At 40.5% G+C, this 25471-nt stretch overlaps 1 protein-coding gene across 2 annotated transcripts in view; it reads right to left on the bottom strand.

Moving 5' to 3' along the window:
- Nucleotides 1-10389: 10389 nt before the first annotated feature.
- PSMA6 (proteasome 20S subunit alpha 6) overlaps nt 10390-25471 on the bottom strand; it is a 29185-nt gene continuing 14103 nt past the window's right edge. For both annotated transcript variants that reach the window (XM_003924206.4, XM_074393362.1), the window contains exons 2-7: nt 21063-21157; nt 19502-19583; nt 17709-17864; nt 15625-15803; nt 14259-14353; nt 10390-12112 (exon numbers count right to left, since the gene is read on the bottom strand). In XM_003924206.4, the coding sequence (XP_003924255.2) occupies nt 12055-12112; nt 14259-14353; nt 15625-15803; nt 17709-17864; nt 19502-19583; nt 21063-21157 (665 nt within the window). In that variant the 3' untranslated portion in view covers nt 10390-12054. The remainder of the gene's footprint in view (nt 12113-14258; nt 14354-15624; nt 15804-17708; nt 17865-19501; nt 19584-21062; nt 21158-25471) is intronic.

Raw genomic sequence — 25471 nt, 5'->3', positions numbered from 1 at the left:
TCTTGAGCTCCTGAACTCAAGGATCCTCTCGCCTCGGCCTCCCAAAGTGCTGGGATTAGAGGCATGAGCCACCGTGCCCATTTAAATTGAGCAGATTGTGTGGAGAGTTCACCATCCCATGTCAACTTTCTCTATTATCAGTATCTTGTATTGGTGTGGCACATTTGTTACAATTCATGAACTAATACTGATACATTATTATTAAAGTCCACATCTTATTTTATTGTTTGTTTGTTTATTTATTTATTTATTTATTTATTTATTTATTTATTTATTTTGAGACAGAGTTTCACTCTTGTTGCCCAGGCTAGACAGAGTGCAGGGGCCCGACCTCGGCTCACTGCAACCTTCACCTCCCAGGTTCCAGCGATTCCCCAGCCTCAGCCTCCTGAGTAGCTGGGATTACAGGCATGTGCCACCATACCTTGATAATTTTTGTATTTTTAGTAGAGACAGGGTTTCTCAATTAACTAGGTGTGGTGGTGCCTGCCTGTAGTTCCAGCTACTCAGGAGGCTGAGGCAGGAGAATTGCTGGAACCTGGGAGGCAGAGGTTGCAGTGAGCCGAGATGGCACCACTGAACTCCAGCTGGGCAACAAGAGTGAAACTCAATCTGAAAAAAAAAAAAAAAAAAAAAAGAAAAAAGAAAAGAAAAGGAAAAAAAGAGGTTTCTCCACATTGGTCAGGCTGGTCTCAAACTCCCAACCTCAGGTGATCTGCCCGCCTCACCCTCCCAAAGTGTTGGGATTACAGGTGTGAGCCACCACGTCCGGCCAAAGTCCACGTTTTTTGTTGTTGTTGTACATTTCTGCAGGTTTTGACAAAGGCAAATGCCATGCATGCATGATGACCAAACCCAACCAAAGTTTCGTGCCCTAAACTCTGCTTCACCTATTCATTCCTCTCTACTGCCCATTTTTCCCACCCCCATTCTGAACTCCCGGCAACCTATCTTTTTACTGCGTGTATAGTTTTTGCTTTTCCAGAAAGTCATATAGTTGGATTCACACAGTAAGTAACCTTTTCAGATTGGCTTCTTTCACCTACAATACGCAGTTAAGATTTTTCCACGGCTTTTTGTGGCTTGATAGTTCATTTTATTTTCGTGCTGAATAATATTCCATTGTGTAGATGTACAACAGTTTGTTTTCCACTCACCTATTGAAGGACATCTTGCTTGCTTCTGGCTTTGGCAATTGTTATTGTCATTCTCTTCTGTTTTGTTGTGGGGCAGGGTCTCACTCTGTCGCCCAGGCTAGAGTGCAGTGATGCGATCTTGACTCACTGCAACTTCCGCCTGCCAGGTTCCAGTAATTCTATCTTGGCTCACTGCAACTTCTGCCTCCCGGGTTCCAGCCATTCTCCTGCCTCAGCCCCCACAAGTAGCTGGAACTACAGGCATGCGCCACCACACCTGGTTAATTTTTGTATTTTTAGTAGAGATGAGGTTTTGCTATGTTGGCCAGGCTGGTCTCGAACTCCTGGCCTCAAGTGATCTGCCTGCCTTGGCCTCCCAAAGTGCTGGGATTACAGGCATGAGTCACCTCGCCCAGCCTGATTTTTTGAAATTATGAAGAAAGCTGCTTTATAAACATTTGTGAGGTTTGTGTGGGTATAAGCTGGATCTTACAGTAAATTGTGTTTAGCTTTGTAAGAACTGCTCAGCTGTCTTCCAGGTGGCTGTACCATTTTGCAGTCCCACCAGTTACTGCTGTTCTGCACGCTTGCTAGTAGTATTTGGTACTGTTATTAAAAACATTTTTTAGGCCGGACGCAGTGGCTCATGCCTGTAATCCCAGTGCTTTGGGAGGCCGAGACAGGCAGATCACCTGAGATCGGGAGTTCAAGACCAGCCTGACCAGCTTAAAGAAACCCCGTCTCTACTTAAAAAAATACAAAATTAGCTGGGCATGGTGGCGCATGCCTGTAACCCCAGCTACTCAGGAGGCTGAGGCAGCAGAATCACTTGAACCTGAGAGGCAGAGGTTGCGGATGAAGATCGCGCCATTGCACTCCAGCCTGGGCAACAAGAGTAAAACTCCATCTCAAAAAAAAAAAAAAAACACTTGTTTTGGGACCATTCTAATAGATATGTGATATGTAGTGGCATCTCCATGTTTTATTTATTTATTTATTATTATTTTTTGAGACGGAGTTTTGCTCTTGTTACCCAGGCTGGAGTGCAATGGCGCGATCTCGGCTCACCACAACCTCTGCCTCCTGGGTTCAGGCAATTCTCCTGCCTCAGCCTCCTGAGTAGCTGGGATTACAGGCACGCGCCACCACGCCCAGCTAATTTTTTGTATTTTAAAAAGAGACAGGGTTTCACCGTGTTGACCAGGATGGTCTCGATCTCCTGACCTCGTGATCCACCCGCCTTGGCCTCCCAAAGTTCTGGGATTACAGGCGTGAGCCACTGCGCCTGGCCATGTTGTTTTATTTTAATTTTTAATTTTTATTTTTTTCTCCCCCCTCAATGTTGTTTTATTTGCAATTCCTGATGGCCTATTATGTAGAGCATCTTTTCATATACTTATTTTCCATCTCCTATCTTCTTTGGTGAGGAGTCTGTTTAGATCTTTTGCCAATTTTTAAATTGGGTTATTTTCTCATTGTTGAATTTTAGGAATCCTTCGTGTATTTTGGATACCAGTTATCACATATGTGTTTCGTAAATATTTTATCCCAATCAATAGCTTGTCTTTTCATTCTCTTAATGTTTTTTCACAGTGTACACGTCTTTAATTTAATAAAGTTCAATTCATCATTTTTGCTGTGTCCTGGATTGTGTTGCTGGTGTCGTATCTAAAACTCATTGCCAAACCCAAGTCACCTAGATTTCTTCTTGTGTTATTATCTGGAAGTTTCACAATGTGATGTTTTACATTAAGTTCAAAATCCACTTGGAGTTAATTTTTGTGAAAAGTGTAAGATCCGTGTCTAGATTCATGTTTTTCCATGTGACTGTCCAATTGTTACAGCACTATTTATCAAAAATTCAATTTCTTTCTCCACTGAATTGCGATTGCTCCCTTGTCAAAGTTCAGTTGATTATATGTTTGTGGGTCTATATCTGGGATCTTTATTCTGTCCTATTAATCTCTTATTGTCTTTTATTTTGCTAGTGCTAATGTAGATTGTGTTTTTAGTTTCAAATTCAAATTGTTCATTGCTGGTATATGGGAAATGATTAACCTTTTTATATTACCTTCATGTCTTGCATCCTTCTACTAAAAATACAAAATACATTACCTTCTACTAAAAATACAAAAAATTAGCTGTAAATGTTTATTAGTTCCAGGAGCTTCTTCCTCATGCCTTGTTTACATTGTTGACATCATAGACTTTGTAAACAATCTTATATCCTGATTTCCCCCAATTGTGTCATAAATGTGTTTGATGCCATTTTTTTTTTTTTTTTTTTTTTTGAGACAGGGTTTGTCACCCAGACAGAAGTGCAATGGTGTGATCACAGGTCACTGCAGCCTCGACCTCCTGAAGTCATGCTATCCTCTTGCCTCAGCCTCCTACGTTGCTGAGACCTCAGGCACACACCACCTTGCTTGGTAAATTTTTTTTTTTTTGTAGAGATGGGGTCTTGTAGTGTTGCCCAAGCTTGGTCTCAGACTCCTGGCTTCAAACAATTCTCCCTGCTTTGGCCTCCCAAAGTGCTGGGATTACAGGTGTGAGCCATCGCGAGCAGCCTGGAGTAGCTAACTTTTAATGTACTTCATCATTCCTCATGCAACAAATACTTAATGAAACACTTGCAATGTACCAAGTATATTATGTGCTATTATTTTAATGTAAAAATTTTCGTAATTTGATAGAAAATATCAAATATCTTGTAATTTTCATTTTAAAATTACAGAGTTGTTTTTTCGGCTTTAGGCTAGAAAATTTTCGTGACTTGTCTATGTTGTTGGTGTATTTTTCTATTTATATGTTAGCGTTTTCTATTTGAACTTTGTTTATGGTGTTTTGTTAGCAAAATTTTACATTCTTAACTAGTGAAATATATAGATTTTTTTCCCTTCGTGATTTTTATCCATTGTTATTATTTATTTATTTATTTATTTATTTTTTGAGACAGAGTTTTGCTGTTGTCACCCAGGCTGGAATACAATGGTGCGATCTTGGGTCACTGCAACCTCTCCCAGATTCAAGCGATTCTCCTGCCGCGGCCTCCTGAATAGCTGGAATTACAGGCATCCACCATAATGCTGGGCTAATTTTTTGTATTTTTAGTAGAGATAGGGTTTCACGGCTGGTCTCAAACTCCTGACCTCAGCTGATCTGCCCACCTTGGCCTCCTAAAGTACATTGTTGTTGTTTAGAAAGTGGATTACCATGTGGAGATCTGTTTTTCACCTGTTTTATTTTGTCTCTTTTTCCTTCTTCTAGCTCTCTCTTTTTAAATATATATTTTTTCATTACCTTGCTAAACCACCTAGATTTCATTTTGATGTAAGATGAGGAATATTTTTTCCTATAGAGTTATTTTTTCCCTAGAATTATTTTCCCATTGATTTGTGGTGCTAATTTTATCATATATTAAATTCTTACATATGCTAAGTTCTGTTGCTTGGCAATTCTAAAGTTTTAAAAAATCTTTTTATTTATTTATTTTTAGTATTTTGACTAGAATGACTAAGTCTACACATTAGTTTGGAAGAGAACTAACTTCACAATAGTCAGCACTTCGATCTAGCAACAGGCGGTCTCACAGTCAAGCTTTTTACTTTCCTCACGTGGGTCAATAGTTCCAGTTAGGACTATTTCTATTCCTATTTATATATTTTTCTTTTTTTGGAGGGGGGATGGAGTTTCGCTCTGTTGCCAGGCTGGAGTGCAGTAGCACGATCTCGGCTCACAGCAACCTCCACCTCCCAGGTTCAAGCGATTCTCCTGTCTCAGCCTCCCGAGTAGCTAGGACTACAGGTGTACACCACCACACCCGGCTAATTTTTTTATTTTTATTAGAGATGGGGTTTCCACCATGTGGCCACAATGGTCTCAATCTCTTGACCTCATGACCCACCTGCCTTGGCCCCCACAAAGTGCTGGGATTACAGGTATTAGCCATTACACCTGACCCCTATTTATATTTTGTTGCTGTTGTGCCATACTTATATAACTTATATAATTTTCTAAACATTTATTCCTGGTATATAGGAAAAGTATTTACTTTTTAGACATTTCTGGGATGGTTGGGGAGGGGCCAATCTGAGAAAAAGTGATTGTAGAGTTCATCTAATGTCCTGACAGAGATGCATTTTGAAGTCAGACTATTGTGTGTTCTAGTCTTGTCACATTGATCCTGGCCAAATAACTTGGACTCAGTTTTTGTTGTTACTTGTTTTTACCTGCAACAGCAGATAACAGTATAAGTCTATTAATCTTAACCCAAAAGGCATGGGGCCAGATTCTTCTTCTTCTTCTTCTTTTTTTTTTGAGACAGTTTTACTTTGTCGCCTAGGCTGGAGTGCAGTGGTGCGATCTTGGCTCAATGCAACCTCCACCTCCCTGGTGCAAGCAATTCTCATGCCTCAGCCACCTGAGTAGCTGGCACTACAGGCATGTGTCAACATGCTTAGCTATTTGTTTTGTGTGTGTATTTTTTAATAGAGATGGGGTTTTGCTATGTTGCCTAGGCTGGTCTTGAACTCCCGAGCTCAAGCAGTCTGCCCACCTCGGCCTCCCAAAGTGCTAGGATTACAGGTATGAGCCACTGCACCTGGCCCAGATGTGTTTTGGAATAGAATGTATTTTGGATTTTAGAAAGATAATATGAACGGGCCGGGCACGGTGGCTCAAGCCTGTAATCCCAGCACTTTGGGAGGCCGAGGCCGGTGGATCACGAGGTCAAGAGATCGAGACCATCCTGGTCGACACGGTGAAACCCTGTCTCTTCTAAAAATACAAAAAATTAGCTGGTCATGGTGGCGCGTGCCTGTAATCCCAGCTACTCAGGAGGCTGAGGCAGGAGAATTGCCTGAACCCAGGAGGTGGAGGTTGCGGTGAGCCGAGATCACGCCATTGCACTCCAGCCTGGGTAACAAGAGCAAAATTCCGTCTCAAAAAAAAAAAAAAAAAAAAAAAAAGCTTTACATCAGTATAGGCCAGATTTGCTGCCAAGTGAGTTTTAAGAACTTCCTGAATTTTGGAACTGTAAACAAGCGAATTATAAATGTTAAGCCAGTTTAAATGATATTATATCTAAAACAGGGCCTGTCCCAATAAAGACTAATACTTTATTAGGTCATTTTCTTATTTTTAGATAAACAATCTAAATAGCAAATTAGAATTCTATCTCCATTCCAATACCTCTCAATTTCATTTCTTATTGTATTAGCTGTATTTTCCAGAATGTAAAATAAATGGAGTTAGAAGCCACCTTCGAGCTTCTAACTTCTAATAGATAGTGGCTGTAATCCCAACACTTTGGGTGGCTGAGGTGGGAGGATGGCTTGAGCCTGGGAGTTCGAGACCAGCCTGGGCAACATGGCAAGACCCCCATCTCTACAAATATAAACAAAAAAGTAAACTAATTCACCATTATGATGTTAATTAGCTTAGCTGTCATTTTAGATTTTTTTTTTTAAAGATGGGTTTCACCATGTTGGTCAGGCTGATCTTGAACTCCCGACCTCAGGTGATCCGCCCGCCTTGGCCTCCAAAGTACTTGGATTATAGGCGTGAGCCACCGTGCCCCCCCTTGATTTTTTTTTTTTTTAAAGGTGGGTCTCATTTTGTCCCCCCGATTTTTTCCCTTCATGATTTTTATCCATTGTTTTTTTTTGTGTGTGTATAAAAAAAAAAATACAGTATACAGGCTGGAGTGCAGTGGCGTGAACACAGCTTACCACAGCCTCGACCTCCTGGGCTCAAGTGATCCTCTCACCTCAGCTTCCTGAGTAGCTAGACTACAGGTATGTGGCCCTATGTGAAGATCCTTAATGTAGTAATTTGGTTGTGGCACAAGACTGGATCTTGGATTTGGAGGCTAGTGAGGGAGCTGAGTACCTGGTTGGTTGTTGATTTATAACCTAAAGGGTACAATAACAATACTGTTTATGAAAAATGAGGTATCAAGAGAAGGAAAGCCTCATGTCTACCCAATTAGCTTCACATTCATGAATGTCTGGACATATCCCTCTGAGTGTCAGAATTATATTTCTCATATTTAAAAAATCCTCTGTGTGTGTGTGTGTGTGTGTGTGTGTGTGTATATATATATATATATATATATTTTTTTTTTTTTTTTCTTTAAGACAAAGTCTCACCTATTGCCCAGGCTGGAGTGCAGTGGCAGGATCTCAGCTCACGGCAACCTCTGCCTCCCAGGTTCAAGCGATTCTCCTGCCTCAGCCTCCCAAGTAGTTGGGACTACAGGTGTGCACCACCACGCCTGGCTAATTTTTGTATTTTTTCATAGAGACGAGGTTTGCCATGTTGGCCAGGCTGGTCTTGAGCTTCTGACCTCAAGTGATCCACCTGCCGTGGCCTCCCAAAGTGCCAGGATTACTGGCAAAAGACATTGTACCTGGCCTCATATCTGTATTCCTCTTATTATTTTTGAGATGGAGTCTCACTCTGTTGCCCAGGCTGGAGTGGCACAATCTCGGCTCACTATAACCTTGGCCTCTGGGGTTCAAGTGATTCTCCTGCCTCAGCCTCCTGAGTAGCTGGAATTACAGGTGTGTGCCACCATATCTGGCTAGTTTTTGTAGATACAGGGTTTTGCCATGTTGGCCAGGCTGGTCTTGAACTCCTGACCTCAAGTGATCTGCTCACCTTGGCCTCCCAAAGTGCTGAGATTATAGGTGTGAGCCACTGTGCCCGGCCTGTATTCTTATATTTCTTACTAATCAAAATGTTCTTTGGGTAAAGACATTTAAAGATTTCAGGCATTTTTCTTTGCATTTTGTATAACCTTTCTGCATTAACCCTTTTTATCCATCCCAGGCAGTTTGTTTAAAAAACAAAACAAGAAACATAGAGTATTTAATGTCCACCCTTTTATTTTCATTTTTAGAGAAGGGGTCTTGCTCTGTCACCCAGGCTGTAGTGCAGCGTTGCGATCATGGTTTACTGCAGCCTTCAACTCCTGGGCTCAAGTGACCCTGCCACCTCAGCCCCCCAAGTAGCCAGGACTCTAGGTATGTGAGCACTATCACACTTGACTAATTTTTTTAAAAAAATTTCTCTACAGAGATGTTACTGCCACGCTCGCCTTGGCCTCCCAATGTATTGGAGGTTATAGGCATGAGCTACTGCACCCAGCCTAATGTTCACCTATTTGAATTGACCTTTCCTATTCCTCCTATTCTTTTACTTAAGCATAAATAACCAATATTTAAAACTATTCCATATTTAATCCTAATTCATCTAGATTTTGCCTTATAATGTAAAAACTTTTCTAACAAATTACAGAATTTTAGTTTTTTACCCCTAAAAGGATCCTCTAACAGTAAAAACTGAATTATTTGCTAGTCTCTCATCCACTGATTCTAGGAGGGTGGAATCAGTCAAGGCTCTAAAGGTATGGAAATTCATCAGCTTGTCTTTAGAGGATTAGCCTAGTAGATTCAGATGGGTAGTCCCAGAACAATAATCCCTGAACTGGAAGAAACTTGCTTCCTTGTTAGGAAACTTTACTACTCCTGACAGCTCTGAAGAGGATGTGGTTGAAGTTTCCTGCTTCTGGTGGTCACATGGTTACGTGCCCTCCCATTGTGTGGGCCTGGTGGCCGCAGAAACAGGGGCAACTCTTACTTCAACTGGCATGAGACTAGCAGCCACACTCACCTGCAGGTCAACAGCACCAGACTTGCTCAGTGCAAAACAGGGCATAAAATGTATTAGCCTTAGACTTTCCAAGATTTTTTTTTTTTTTTTTTAAACTTTCCAGGATTTTAAAATCATCTCTAATCAGCGGCTCAGGTCACCAGTCTGGGATTTTGAAAATTCCTGTACATTTAAAAACATAGTAAAAGGTTACTATGAATATATTGTTTGTTCTTTTTTCCTTAACATTGTGATGGTGGTTTTCTAAACTTTAAACCAATTCCTTAATGTCACCTTCATTTATTATTAAGGAGGCACAGAAAATGCATACATTCTACGATTTTTCTAGTCCTGTTTACTCAAGGTAAGTAAGTTTCTACTCTTGAAAATACTGGTTCTTACTGAGTATGTTTTTCTCAGAACTACTAAAGATCATACTAATCCTTTTACTGTATAGTTAAAACATCCAATGGGACTTGGAGTTCACATTCAGTAATACCCTATTTGAATGAGGAATTGTAAAATAAAGGCCTTGCTTCACATGCCAACTTACAGTCAGAGCAGATTTCTTTTGGGAGTCAGTGTCTTGCTCTATCACCCAAGCTGAAATGCAGTGGCACAATCACAATTCACTGCCGTATCAAACTCCTGGGCTCAAGTGATCCTCCTGCCTCAGCCTCCTAAGTAGCTGGGACTACAGGTGCAGGATTATCATGCCCAACTAATTAAGTGAAGTTTTTTTTTTTTTTTTGTGGAGATGAGGTCTTGCTATGTTGCCCAGGCTCATCACAAACTTCTAGCCTCAAGCAATCCTCCCGCTTCAGCCTCCCAAAGTGCTGGGATTATAGGTGTGAGCCACAGCACCTGGCCAGAGTAGGTTTCAAAACCAAAGTTGTAGTTTGTTATTTAATTATATCCTATAGCTACAGTTTACATTTCTGGCTATAAATTATTTTTTTGAGATGGGGCTTCTTTCTGTCACCCAGGCCGGAGAGCAGTGGCACAATCTCCATTCACTGCAAGCTCTACCCCGAGCTCAAGCGATTCTCCCACTGCAGCATCCTAAGTGGCTGGGACCACAGATGTGCACCACCACACCCTGGTAAGTTTTTTACATTTTTGGTAGAGACAGCGTTTCACCATGTTCCCCAGGATGGTCTCAAACTCCTGAGCTCAAACGATCTGCCCAGCCTAGGTCTCCCAAAGTGCTGGGATTACAGGTGCGAGACAGCACACCTGGTGCTGGCTGAAATTTCTTAAACCAAGTAAACTTGTATAGATGTCAACAAAATCACCAAAGCTATGATGTTCAGATGGTGAATATTTGTCTGTATATACTAAAGGCTTAATACTTAATTGTAGGTAAACCACAATGAGCTATCATCTGATTCATTAGCATGACTATTATCAAAAAGACAAAACATAACTAGTGTTGATGAGGATGTGGAGAAAAGGGAACCCTTACAATTAAGGGGAATGTACATTAGTACAGCCATTATAGAAAACAGTATGAATGTTCCTCAAAAAATTAAATAGAATTACTCTGTGACCCAACAATTGCACTCCTTAGTATGTATTTAAAGGAAGTGAAATCCTTACGTTGAAGAGATATCTGCAATCCCATGTTTATTGCAGTATATACAATAGTCAAGATATAATTGCCTTAAGTGTTCAACAGTGAATGAATGGATAAAGAAAATGTGATACCTATACACAAATACTACACAGGTGTTAAAAAGAATAAAATCCTGTCATTTATAACATGGATAAACCTAGAGGACAATACATTATGTGAAAATAAGCCAGATACAGAAAGACAAATGCCACACACTTTTCACTTACATGCCAAATCTAAAAATGTTGATCTATAAGTAGTGAATAGAACAGTGGTTGCCAGGGACTGGAGGTGGTAGTGGAAAGGATGGGGAGAAGTTGGTGAACGGCTAAAGTTACAATTGGAGAGGAAAGGCCCAGTGCAGTGACTTATACTTGTAACCTCAGCACTTTGGGAGCCTGAGGTAGGATTGCTGGAGACCAGGAATTTAAGACCAGCCTTGCTGACACTGGGAGACCACTATGTCAATTTTTAAATCTTTTTTCTTTGAGATGGAGTTTTGCTTGTTACCTAGGCTGGAGTGCAATGGCGCGATCTCGGCTCACCGCAACCTCCGCTTCCTGGGTTCAGGCAATTCTCCAGCCTCAGCCTCCTGAGTTGCTGGGATTACAGGCACGCGCCACCATGCCCAGCTGATTTTTTGTATTTTTAATAGAGATGGGGTTTCACCATGTTGACCAGGATGGTCTCGATCTCTTGACCTCATGATCCACCCACCTCAGCCTCCCAAAGTGCTGGGATTATAGGCTTGAGCCACTGCACCCGGCCCTAATTTTTTTATCTTTATAAAAGATAATCAGCCAGGCCTGGTGATGCATGCCTATAGTCCTAGCTACCTGGGAGGCTAAGATGGCAGTACTGCTTACCTCCAGGAATTTGAGGTTGATTTGGTATCCTATTGCACAGCAGAGTGACTACAGTCAACAGTAAGGTATTGTGGGTCCAGGAAACATGGCTCATGCCTATATTCCCAGCATGTTGGGAGGCTGAGGCAAGGGCACTGCTTAATGTCAGCCAGGAGTCTGAGACCACCCTATGCAACATAGTAAGACACCATCTGAAAAAAAAAAAAAAAATTAGCTAGGTGCAATGGTATATGCCTGTAGTACCAGCTCCTAAGGAGGCTGAGGTGGGTTACTTGAGCCAGAGAGTTCAAGGCTGCAGTGAGCCATGATCATGGCACTGCACCCTAGCTTTGGCAACAGAGCAAGGCCTCGTCTTAAAAAAGCAAAAAATATAACTCGATCAAGATAGTTGAAGAAAAAATTAAAAAGAAATTAAAAATTAAAAGAAATTAAAAATTAAAAAAGAATTTAAATGTTCTCACCACAAAAACATGGTGTTTCAGGTGATGGATATGCTAATCACCTTAATTTGATAATTATAATGTATACATGTATTGAAACATCACACTGTACCCCATAAATATGTACATTATATATGAAAAATAAATTTTAAAATAGGAGGTGAAAACAATAGGATGCAATTATTTTCCAAAAGCACTGTTTTTATTTATATAGAGTCCTAACCACTTCGGCGGTAGGAGGAATGGGAGAGGCTCGTTTTTCAATCCAGGGACCTCCGTAATGTTGGTTATTACCAAACGCACAGGTAAGTGACATCATGGATCTGGCAAACTAAGGACAATGTTTAGTCTCTCTCTGCTAGAGCAACAAGGTGAGCATCAATCTCTGCTTCTGTAAGAATCCTAGAAGGCAAACGGGGAAAAAAACTATTTACAAAAATTTCAAACATATAAAAGTAGGATAGTATAATAAACTCCCATATACCTATGGACCTTCTTCAACAATTATCAATTTATAAACCAATTTTTTAAAAATCCATACACACACTTACCCTCCCAGATATTATATCACCTTCACCTATACACAAAATGTTTACTTCTTTGACAAGACTTAGAACTGTCTCTTAAAATTCTTTAGCTGCAGCTAAGATAGAAAATATTTCAACTGAATATAAATAAAGCTAAATTATACATATTCTATTCAGCTTCTATATCAAAATGCATTTATTTATTTATTTTGAGACAGAGTCTCGTGCTGTTGCCCAGGCTGGAGTGCAGTGATGTGATCTTGGCTCACCACAACTTCCGCCTCCCCAGTTCAAGCGATTCTTCTGCCTCAGCCTCCCGAGTAGCTGGGACTACAGGCGTGTGCTACCACACCTGGCTGATTTTTCCATTTTTAGTAGAGACAGGGTTTCACCATATTGGCCAGACTGGTCTTGAACGCCTGATCTCATGATCCACCTGCCTTGGCCTCCCAAAGTGCTGGGATTACAGGTGTGAGGCACTGGGCCCAGCTGTCAAAATGCATTTATATGTAGTATAACTCAAGTTTATGTCAGCTCAAAGATAAAAACTCAGAAATTTTAAGCATATTAAAGTGTTCAGATTCAGCAGAAGTTCATGAAAATAAAGTTGTCATTCTATGAATAGTATACCAGCCAGAGTGCGCTCCATGTTTAACATATATGTTTTCTTTCTTTTGAGATGGAGTCTGGCTCTGTTGCCCAGGCTGGAGTGCAGTGGCACTATCTTGACTCACTGCAACCTCCCGGGTTCAAGCAATTCTCCTGCCTCAGCCTCCTGAGTTGCTGGGGATCACAAACGCCCACCACCACATCCTGCTATTTTTAGTGAAGACGAGGTTTCACCATGTTGGCCAGGCTGGTCTCAAACTCCAGACCTCAAGTGATCTGCCTGCCTCGGCCTCCCAAAGTGCTAGGATTATAGATGTGAGCCACTGTGTGCAGCCCGGAACATGTATTTTCTAAATGATGTTTGCCTTGAAAGGAATCAATTGCTTGGTGAACTATTACTACTAGACTTCTGCAAAGTGAAATTTGTCAAAAAGTCATTTTTTAGTGCAACTGAAGGCAATATTAAGCATTTAAATAGTTGATGCTTATGTTATATATTCTAATTATTACTTACTTTCACAGAATTTATTTTTGAAGACAAGATTTTTGGTTTCTTACCAATTTTAGAAATAACAAATGCAAATAAAATTTTAAAGATGGCAGGTCTCCAAACAGAAAAGAAAACAAGAACTAACTGTAGGTTCTTTAGAAAGATTTTAAAATTACTCCTGCTAAAATTTTACTGCTTAAAAAACAACAAAACACCTTTTTCAAAAGCAACTTGATCCCCGCCACCACCCAAGTTATAAGACTTCTTTCTATAGGGGGAAAAAAGCTAGGAAAAAAAAATGCCTCCTGTAGTTCCTGGTATCTGTGGATTTCACTGTAGTATTTTCATTACAGTTAAATATATAAGCTCATCCTAGTCCGTGGTATATCAACTGCCTCATAGGGCTGCTGGGAGGATTAAATGAGATGATTATGTGAACCACTCGGTATGGATTTGAATAATGAAAGCTATAAGGCTAATGCGTGGGAGTTAGTCACTTAGTAAGAACATACACACATCTAGCATCTGCAAGTCAATTAGCTGTATTCAAAACTTGGGCTTTCCAAAGATCTCCGGATAAGGGTCTGACATATATCAGTAGCTCATATTGCTCCTCACAGTTCTACTTAAAGAACCACTAAGTAACCAAAGTTCTATCCGAAAAACTTGCAACTACTACTTTGGGAATTAAATTTGTATTGGCCTTAAATTAAAAAAAGAAAACACTCATTCTTACTTTATTCCTTACATAAAGGTTACTTGGTGTTAGATATAACTTTGAAATAAGGAGAAAAGCTTTCATATCTGACTCTTATAAAGAAAAATAATTTTTTTAAAGTAAAGTTTCCCCATAAGTTATAGGAAAAATGGTCTCACACACCTCCACCTTTCTAGTCTGCACTTGGCCCACAATATAACTCACCTGAATTTAGGATTTTCAACTGTCACTACTCCAACTTCTATTTCTGAAGGTTTGAAATCAATTGATAAAACAGTAGACAAGCATGTAATTGCAGTCTGAAAAAAAAGTATCAATTTTAAAATAGAATATTTTAAAAGCGATTCCAAGGTTTTCTCATTTCTAGCTTATTCAATATAAATCATGAGTCGATCAGGAGCTCCATATTTCAATGAGGCAGTGCAATGTTACTAACAGACTGCTTAACTCTGTTGCCTGTCAATGATAAACTTGTTTCTACCAAGTCAAATAGTAAATTAAAGGGGTCCATTAATCAAAATAGGATGATTTATACCAAACAGTTTATTAGTTCATGACCCAGGCACTACTGTTCACTTGGCACTTGGGGTGAAATGGGGAAAGAATAAAGATAAATGATACACTCTGCACCTTCAAGGAATTTACAGTAAAAACTATTTAAGAACATTATAATGGTTTTTTTTTGTTTGAGATGAAGTCTTACTCTGTCACCCAGTCTGGAGTGCAGTGGCTCCATCTTGACTCACTACAACCTCCACCTCCTGGGTTCAAGTGATTCTCCTGTCTCAGTCTCCTGAGTAGCTGGGATTACAGGCGCCTGCCACCATGCCCGGCTCATTTTTTGTATTTTTAGTAGAGACGGGTTTTGCCATGTTGACCAGGGTGGTCTTGAACTCCTGACCTCAGGTGATCTGCCTGCCTCCCAAAGTGCCGAGCCACCACGCCTGGCCTTAAGTGTTTATATACCTGATGTGGTTAATTATGTAACTAATTATGAATTGCAATAAAAAATCTTTAAGAAACATTTAGACACAGCCAGTACTTCCTGAACATTAATTAGCTTTGTGTCTCCTTTAGGCATACCGCCAAACCAAACATAAAAGCATTAGATGGTAATTTTTCTTTTGCCATTTATCGGAAGCATGTTGTTAGCGTCCTCTGAATGGCTTTAATCTCTGACTCTTACACCCAAAATCTGCTAAAATTTTTGTTTTTAATTTCTTGGCTGTAAATATAACTGGCTTGAACACTTGGATTCAAGCAAATCCACATAGCTGAAACTACGGGTGTGTGCCACCATGCCCAGCTGGTTCCTATTTTTATTTATAGTTTCTTATTTTATTATGTGTTTTGTTAAAAGCCAGCTCAAATACATTATGAAATAGGGAATTAAATGAATAAAAGCTATCCAAATTTTCCTATGTCAGCTGTGTGATACCAATTCCATTATTAAGTTGACAAACTTGATTTTTGTGATGTAATTCAGGAATAGCATTTATAGAACGTTAATTATGCAAAGATATTGTTCTACATAGCATAAAAAAAGTCAGCTCCTTTTTGGTTGACTTACTTCCACTGTCTGTTCAAATGTCCAATCAAATTTCTTCTTCACTTTTTTTTCAAGGAAGCTGGTTGACTCAGTCTGTTTAACTCCTGCTGCAGTGGCTTTAAACCCACAGTAGTAACCTGCAGGATCACACTTATACACCTGAGGACCTTGCTCTTCATCTATACCAATTAAAATCATACCTAAAAAGAGAGAAAGACCCTAATTAAATATGTTTTCTCCTCTTTCTTGGTGGTGTCACATAGCTGTTACTGATCTTTGGCCATCAATTTTAGAATATGTATTTTCCTTTAAGAAAACTGATAAAATATCACCACAGGTAACTTAGGTAACAGAAAAATTCCCATTTCACAAAAGGATTTATCACAGATTAAAAAAAAAAATGCCAGGCACGGTGGCTCAAGCCTGTAATCCCAGCACTTTGGGAGGCCGAGGCGGGTGGATCACGATGTCGAGAGATAGAGACCATCCTGGTCAACATGGTGAAACCCCGTCTCTACTAAAAATACAAAAAATTAGCTGGGCATGGTGGCATGTGCCTGTAATCCCAGCTACCCAGGAGGCTGAGGCAGGAGAATTGCCTGAACCCAGGAGGCGGAGGTTGCGGTGAGCAGAGATCGCACCATTGCACTCCAGCCTGGGTAACAAGAGTGAAACCGTCTCCAAAAAAAAAAAAAAAAAGTTGAATAATTACAAATACAATTTAAAAATAGGGTTTCCAATCCTTGCTGTTATCCAAGCATGTTTATTTTACCCCTAATCCTTTAAGATGTTGCCTGGTCAAATACATTTCAAAAACATTTTCTTTTTTAGAGATGAGGTCTCGCTATGTTGCCCAGGCTGGTCTCAAACTCCTGAGTTCAAGTGATCCCTCCTGCCTTGGCCTCCCAAAATGCTGAGATTACAGGTGTGCACCAATGCGCCTGGCCCAAAGACATTTTCATATACCTCTTCTGGAAACAGATAATAAATAATAGCATATTAAATATTCTGAAACATTCTTTTGTAGATTGACCTATTTAACTCAGAAGTTCTTCAGTTTGACTAAGAAATAGAAATACCTATTAAAGTTCCAGGGAATAGTATATGGGACACAATTTGGGAATGCTGGCACAAACTGCAATACACTTATGGCCTATCTGTTCACCTATAGCCCATCTTCGTTACTCTTGGTATACACTCCTCTAGTAAGTCACACAAACCAAGCTCTAAATTCTATACATGTAACTTTGTCACTACAATTCTAGTGTTACCATATTATAGACATTAAAATAAACACCATCATTAAATTTCTTTCTACTCAGTAGAGCAGCTAACAAAGTACTTAAGGAACGGTTTAACTGTTTTCTTATATTTGATATATACAAAGTATGAGGGCAACACAAAAAGGTACCCACTTACTGCTTGGGGAAACAACAAATACTTCTTTACTCCAAGGTCTTGCAAGATGAATAGGATTTAAGTAATTTTTAAGTAAGAAGTCAAGAGGGTCAGATGCTAAACAGAAATCATTACACTGACTGCTTTAATGCTCATGTATGAATGACACAATGCCAGAAACAGACAGGCATTACATTTTTCAGGCTAATTTATTACATTACATCTAAAAATCAGTAAATCTGATCCCTTTCTCAATAAAATTTTACTTGTTTTCAAAAATAAAAATTTATTCTAAAAATGTGAATCAGAGACCGGTGTGTGATCCTAATTCCTAAGGGTGGTCAAAAGAAACAGCTACATTAAGATGCCTGATGTAGGCATTTCTATGGAATTAGTAATCTGGAATTGCAGTAGAACCTCATTACAGCATCCTAATAAAATCAGGACTTGGATCTTTCAAATCACGTACTCCAAATGGAAATATGTTGATACAAAGTCTAATAACATCTAAAGCTTAAAGATAATGCCTGACATACTGTTGTGAAACCTATCCTTTAGCTCTGATTTATAGTAAAGATTTTCCCACCCTATATAATTTCTAAACCGTATGTTCAGAACTCAAGTGTTACTGAAATAACTTTCTCTATGCATGTTCTATAAAAAGTTACAATTCACCAATTATTTGGGAGACTTCTTAGGATACTTACAACAACCAAGAGGCCTCATTTCAGCATTCTGTGTGTAGACCTGAGATATATCAGCAATTCTTTTACACAGCATGTCCACAGGAATCTCATAGCCATACTTGTATTTCCAGTTAGCTGCCTCATAGCGTGCCCTCTGCACCTGGGATCTGCTGTCAGCTTATAGCATAAAACACAAAGGTTTCCCTGGTTAGAAGGAAAGAACAAACCTGAAAGCCAGGTTATTTCCCACAATATAGACATACATGAGTTAAAAAGAGAAGGGGTCTACTATGCCTTTTTCTCCCCCAATGAATACTAAATAACTCATCAAGAAGTTTATGAAAAAATTTAAAAACATGAAGCTCTCTACACAGTACTGCCCTATTATACCAAGCTTTTCATCAGCAGTCAAAATAGTTTCTACGAGTGTCTAGTAACTCCTCAAAGAGTAAGCATTAAGAAGGCGGGGCATGGTGGCTCACACCTGTAATCCCAACACTCTGGGAGGCCAAGACAGGAGGATCACTTAAGGCCAGGAATTTGAAACTAGGCTGGCCAATATGGCAAAACCCTGTCTCTACTAAAAATATAAAAATTAGCTGGGTGTGGTGGTGCATGCCTGTCATCCCAGCTACCCAGGAGGTTGAGGCATGAGAATTGCTTGAACCCAGAAGGCAGAGGCAGCCTGGGCAACAGAGTAAGACTCTGTCTCCAAGAAAAAAAAAAAAAAGCATTAAGGAGAGAGAATAATCTTTCTTAATATGTTTTAGGCTTAGTTTTTCATTTATTTTTTAGAGATGGGGTCTTGGAATGGCACCCAGTGAGCCATCATAGCTCACTGCAGCCTTGAATTCCTTGGCTCAAGTGATCCTCCTACTTTAGCCTCCTGAGTAGGCAGAACTATATGCATGTGCTACCATACCAGCTAATTTTTTGTTTTTCCAGATCACATCTTATTGTTGCCCAGGTTGCAGTACAGTGGCATGATCTCGGCTCACTGCAACCTCTGCCTCCTGGGTTCAAGCAATTCTCCTACCTCAGCCTATCAAGTAGGTGGGATTACAGGCAGCCACCACCACAGCCAGTTAAATTTTTCTCTATTTTTATTTTTTGAGACAGTCTCACTCTGTTGTTCAGGCTAGAGTGCAGTGGTGCAATCTTGGCTCTCTGCAACCTCCACCTATTGGGTTCAAGCATTTCCTGCCTCAGCCTCCTGAGTAGCTGGGATTACATGTGTGTGCCACCATGCCCAACTAATTTTTGTATTTTTAGCAGAGACGGAGGTTTCACCACATTGGCCATGCTGATCTTGAACTTCTGACCTCAAATGATCCTACCACTTTGGCCACCCAAAGTGCTGGGATTACAGGTGTGAGCCACTGTGCCTGGCTTTTTCTGTATTTTTAGTAGAGACAGAGTTTCACCATAGTTGGCCAGGCTGGTCTTGAATTCCCAAACTCAAGTGATCTGCCTGTCTCAGCCTCCCAAAGTGCTGGGATTAAAGGTGTGAACCACTGTGCCCAGCCCCCAGCTAATTTTTAAATTTGCTATATGTATTATAAAAAAATTAAAAATTATATATATACACATATGTTTAATGTTATATATACATATAATTATATATAAATTATATGTATAATTTCAAAAAGCTAATACTCTTAAAATACTGATAATAGTCTAAAGAAGACTGAAAATCCACTCATGGCACCCGAAAATCAGGCAGTAAGAGAAGTTTAAAATTAATACAAAACTCAAAATAATTTGAAGAAAATAACAAAAGGCTTGTTTATCTATATAGATACCTAGCTAATTACCTGTCATTCCGGTCATCACACAACCAATGTTTTCAGTTATCTTGAATAAGTGAGTCACTGTGCTGGAATCCAGTAATTTGTCCTAATGAACAAAATAAATGAAGATACATATATTTTTAAACTTACAGGTTTCTGTACAGTTATAAAATAAAATTATGTTTTTATTTATTTTGAGACGGAGTCTTGCTCTGTCACCAGGATGGAGTGCAGTGGCGCAATCTCAGCTCCCTGCAACCTCAGCTCGCTGCAACCTCTGCCTCCTGTATTCAAGCAATTCTCCTGCCTCAGCCTCCAGAGTAGCTGGGATTACAGGCATGTGCCACCACATCTAGCTAATTTTTGTATTTTTAGTAGAGATGGAGTTTTACCACATTGGCCAGTATTGTCTCAATCTCTTGATCTCGTGATCCACCCGCCTTAGCCTCCCAAAGTGCTGGGATTACAGGCGTGAGCCACTGCGCCTGGCCCATGTTTTTATTTTTAATTTGCCCCACTTCTTGGAGAAAATAATACTATGGAACCATAAAAATAAACTATATAATGTCTTCTGATCATTTTTTTTTTTTTTTTGAGACGGAGTTTCGCTCTTGTTACCCAGGCTGGAGTGCAATGGCACGATCTTGGCTCACCGCAACCTCCGCCTCCTGGGTTCAGGCAATTCTCCTGCCTCAGCCTCCTGAGTAGCTGGGATTACAGGAACGTTCCACCATGCCCAGCTAATTTTTTGTATTTTTAGTAGAGACAGGGTTTCACCATGTTGACCAGGATGGTCTCGAACTCTCGACCTTGTGATCCACCCGCCTCGGCCTCCCAAAGTGCTGGGATTACAGGCTTGAGCCTCCGCGCCCTGCCTCTTCTGATCATTTTATAGTTAAAATCAGTTTTTTAAAAAGGGTTTCAAATTAGCTGGGTGTGGTGATGCGTGACGCATGCCTGTAATTCCAGCTACTCAGAAGGCTGAGGCAGGAGAATCACTGGAAGTTGGGAGGTAGAGGTTTCGGTGAGCCAATCACCATTGCACTCCAGCCTGGGCAACAAGAGCAAAATTCCATCTCCCAAAAAAAAGGAGCCGGGTGGGGTGGTGGCGGGTTTTGAAAGGCTCTATTTTCCTTTTTTCTTTTTCTTTTTTTTTCAGACGGAGTTGCACTCTGTCACCCAGGCTGGAGTGTAATGGTATGATTTCGGCTCACTGCAACCGCTGCCTCCCAGGTTCAAGAGATTTTCCTGCCTCAGACTCCCTAGTAGCTGGGATTATAGGTGCATGCTGCCACACCCGGCTATTTTCCTTTTCTAGATGATAACTTTTCCTGTGAACAAACTATAGCTTACTCGACTTAGAAATCCCATGATGCTTATTATCACACCACGAAGTTTAATATGTTAATTCTGTTTACACAGCTGAACTGTACATAAACGTTCAATAGACACTTCTTGGCTGACAGGAAAGCAGAGTCAAAGCAAGAATCATGTTAATATTTGTATATAAAAACATACTTTTCTACAAACCCATGAAAAATTCTTATATTCTGTAATTATTGACTATTTGGGCAGTATTACTTACAGGTACTTTCTTCTGTGTGACAATTACTGCACAGTCTTTCCCTCTGACAGCTACTGATGTAAGGCCACCCTGGTTAATAGCCTTAAAAGCATATTCTGGAAAACAGAACAGTTTTTTAAGTTGGAATAAATTATTGTAGATTCTTGCAATGAAATAATAAACAGTCATTAAAAAGAATGAGAAAGAGCTATATGAACACGAAATGCTTGTACAGCATTCCAAGACATGAAAGTCAAAATAATAATAATGACCATAAGTCACAGTTAAACTAACTCAATTTCTTCCATTTTTATTTTACTGAAATTATTTTCATTAGGCTGATGCAACCAATTTCCAAAACATTTTTTTTTGTTTTTTTAAAGACCAAGTCTTTGATTTCCATTAGCTCTAAATAATAATAATTTTAAAAAGACAAAGTCTCACTCTGTCACCAAGGCTGGAGTACAGCGGCGTGATCTCGGCTCACTACAACCTCTGCCTGCCAGGTTAATGCTAGTCTCCTGCCTCAGCCTCCCAAGTAGCTGGGATTACAGGCGTGCACCACTACGCCTGGCTAATTTTATTTTTAGTAGAGATGGGGTTTCACCATGTTAGCCAGGCTAGTCTTGAACTCCTGACCTCAGGTGATCTGCCTGCCTCAGCTTCTCAAAGTGCTGGGATTACAGGTGTGAGACACTGCGCTCCCAGCCCCAATAAAGTTTAATTTTGATCATATTAAATCTTTATTATGATGTTTTGTCATTTAAGAAGTTTTTTCTGGCCACTATTTCTAAGTCTGGTTTTCCCAGGTCAAAGTTAGCTTCTCTAAATTTTTTCTAGACTTAATACTTCTGTTAACTTTTGGTCAGTAACTAATTTGACCACATGCAGTTTTAATTGCTGTTTGATGATTTTGCACAGATTTTTTTTTTTAAGGCGGAGTCTTGCTCTGTCGCTCAGGCTAGAGTACAGTGATGCACTCTTGGCTCACTGCAACCTCTGCCTCTTGGGTTCAAGCAATTCTCCTGCCTCAGCCTCCCGAGTAGCTGGGATTACAGGCGTGCACCTCCACACCCAGCTTTTTTATTTTTAGTAGAGATGGGGTTTCACCATGTTGACCAGGATAGTCTTGATCTCCTGACCTCATGATCTGCCCACCTTGGCCTCCCAAAGTGCTCGGATTACAGGTCTGAGCCTCTGTGCCCAGCTTGCACTGATTTTTGTCTACTAAGTTGAACTTTTCTGGATCATGCTTTTTGTAATTTTTATGTTACCTATAACATATTACTATATCTGTAACAAACTTCAGCTTGTGCACTTCAAGGTGCTGTCAATCCGTTCCATTGGTTAAAACACTAGGATCAAAATGGTAGCTTACAAAAAAACTACTTTTGGCACCATGTAGTATAATTGATAATGATTATCTTTGGAGAGTAAAATTACAGATGACACTACCAATTTATATGCCATATATTTCTGCAAATTTTTATTTTATTTTATTTTTATTTTAGAGACGAAGTCTTGCTCTGTCGTACAGTGGCACGATCTCGGTTCACTGCAACCTCTGCCTCCCAAGCTCAAGTGATTCTCGGCCTCCTGAGTAGCTGGGATTACAGGTGACCACTACCAAACCCAGCTAGTTTTTGTATTTTCATTAGAGACAGGGTTCCATTATGTTGGACAGGCTGGTCTGGAACTCCTGACTTCAGGTGATCCACCTGAAGTCAACCTATTGACTCATGCCTGTAATCTCAGCAGTTTGGAATGCTGATATGGGAGGATCACTTGAACTCAGGAGTTCGAGACCAGCCTGGGCAACATAATGAGACCTTGTCTCTACTAAAAATTTTTTTTTAATGAAAAATTTTGGCCCAGTGCAGTGGCTCACACCTGTAATCCCAGCACTTTGGGAGACCAAAGCGGGCAGATCACCTGAGGTCAGGAGTTTGAGACCAGACTGACCAATATGATGAAACCCCATCTCTACTAAACTACAAAAAATTAGCTGGGTGTGGTGGTGCATGCCTGTAGTCCCAGCTACTCAGGAGGCTGAGGCAGGAGAATTGCTTGAACTTGGGAGGCAGACGTTGCAGTGAGCTGAGATCACGCCACTGCACTCCAGCCTGTGTGACAGAGCCAGACTCTGTCTCAAAAAAAACCCCCAAAAAACTGTAAAAAATCAAATATTTCTAAATGGCTAAATAAATTTAAGAGAGAACAAAAGAGCAAAAATGATTCTAGAAAAATCTCCTTAAAAGAAATCCTTAGCTGGGTGTAATCCTAGCAATTTGGGAAGCCAAGGCGGTAACACTGCTTGAGCCAAGTCTGAAACCACCTTGGGCAACATGGTGAGACCGTCTATAAAAAAATGTTAGCTAGGCATGGCAGTGCACACCTATGGTTCCAGTTCCTTGGGAAGCTGAGGCAGGAGTATTGCTTGAGCCCAGGAAAGTCAAGGCTGCAGTGAGCCGTGTGCTCACACCACTGCACTCCAGTCTGGGCAACAGGGCAAGACCCTATTTCAATATGAAAGAAAGAAAGAAAGAAAGAAAGAAAGAAAGAAAGAAAGAAAGAAAGAAATCCTCTATGGCTTGGATTTAACTGGTTTTATTATTATTATTTTTGAGATGGAGTCTCGCTCTGCTGTCCAGACTGGAGTGCAGTGGCACAATCTCGGCTCACTGCAACCTCTGCCTCCTGGGTTCAAGCGATTCTCCTGCTTCAGCCTCCTGAGTGGCTGGTATTACAGGCACGCACCTCCACGCCTGGTTAATTTTTGTATTTTTAGTAGAGATGGGGTTTTCACGATGTTGGTGGTTGGTCAGGCTGGTCTCAAACTCCTGACCTCGTGATCTGCCTGCCTGGACTCCCAAAGTGTTGGGATTATAGGCGTGAGCCACCACACCTGGCCCTATTATTAATTAATTAATTAATTAATTTATTTATTTTTTGAGATGCAGTTTCACTCTTGTTACCCAGGCTGGAGTGCAATGGCGCGATCTCGGCTCACCGCAACCTCCGCCTCCTGGGTTCAGGCAATTCTCCTGCCTCAGCCTCCTGAGTAGCTGGGATTACAGGCACGCACCACCATGCCCAGCTGATTTTTTTGTATTTTTAGTAGAGATGGGGTTTCACCATGTTGACCAGGATGGTCTCGATCTCTTGACCATGTGATCCACCCACCTCAGCCTCCCAAAGTGCTGGGATTACAGGCTTGAGCCACCGCGCCCGGCCAGCCCTATTATTATTATGAGACAGCAGCATCTTGCTCTGTTACCCAGGCTGAGTACAGTGGCACAATCATAGCTCACTGCAGCCTTAAACTTCTGGTTCAGACCCTTCCACTTCAGCCTCCTGAGTAGCTGGGACTACAGGTAGGTACCACCATACCTAGCTAATTAAAAAATTTTTAGAGACAGGGTCTCACTCCATTGCTCAGGATAGTCTCAAAGTCTTGGCCTCAAATGATCGTCCTACGTTGGCTTCTGGAATAGCTGGGATTACAGGTATGAGCCATAGCCCCCAATTTAATTGGTTAATTAGCAAAATTTTACCATCCCATTACACTAAAAATAACTTCTAAAATATGGCTGGTGCTTCAGTATCTGTGGGGATTGGTTCTAGGACATCCCATGAATACCAAAATCCACAGATACTCAAGTCTCTGATATAAAATAGCACAGTATTTGCACATTGCCTATGTATATCCTCCTGTATAACTGAAATTATTCCTAACTTGGCCAGGTGCCATGGCTCACGCTTGTAATCCCAGCACTTTGGGAGGCTGAGGTGGGTAGATCACCTGAAGTCGGGAGCTCAAGACCAGCTGGCCAACATGGTGAAACCCTGTCTCTACTAAAAATACAAAAATTAGCTGGGCATGGCGGCAGGTGCCTGTAATCCCAGCTACTCTGGAGGCTGAGGCAGGAAAATCACTTGAACCTGGGAAGCAGAGATTGCAGTGAACTGAGATCGCACCATTGCACTCCATCCAGCCTGGGTGACAGAGCAAGACTCCGCCTAAAAAAAAGAAAAAAAAGAAATTATCTCTAGCTTACACTATGCTAGCTAATAAAATGTAAATGCTAAATAGTTGTTATACTATACTGTTTAGTGAATAATGACAAAAACATCTGTATATGTTCAGCACAGATGCAATTTTTTCCCTATTTATGATCTCTAGCTGGTTGAAAACCATGGATGAGGGACCCATAGATATGGAGGCCCAGCTGTACAACTTTCAAACTGCTTCTTGGTTCTGATCCTAATATGGCTAATAAAGCTTCTATTAGATTGGCCCTCCACAAATAAAAACTACTAAATCTAAACAAAACAGCAACTACCTAAAGACACAACAAAGTCAGATTCTAGAGGGGGAGTCAACAGTTGGAAGAAAGGACGGCCTGGGTTGAGTTTCCCATTTTTGTGGT

The sequence above is a fragment of the Saimiri boliviensis genome, chromosome 2, assembly GCF_048565385.1.
Source record: "Saimiri boliviensis isolate mSaiBol1 chromosome 2, mSaiBol1.pri, whole genome shotgun sequence".
NCBI classification, from domain to species: Eukaryota; Metazoa; Chordata; class Mammalia; order Primates; family Cebidae; genus Saimiri; species Saimiri boliviensis.
The sequence above is the reverse complement of the archived record's forward strand: the minus strand, read 5'-3'. Positions and strand labels throughout refer to the sequence as shown.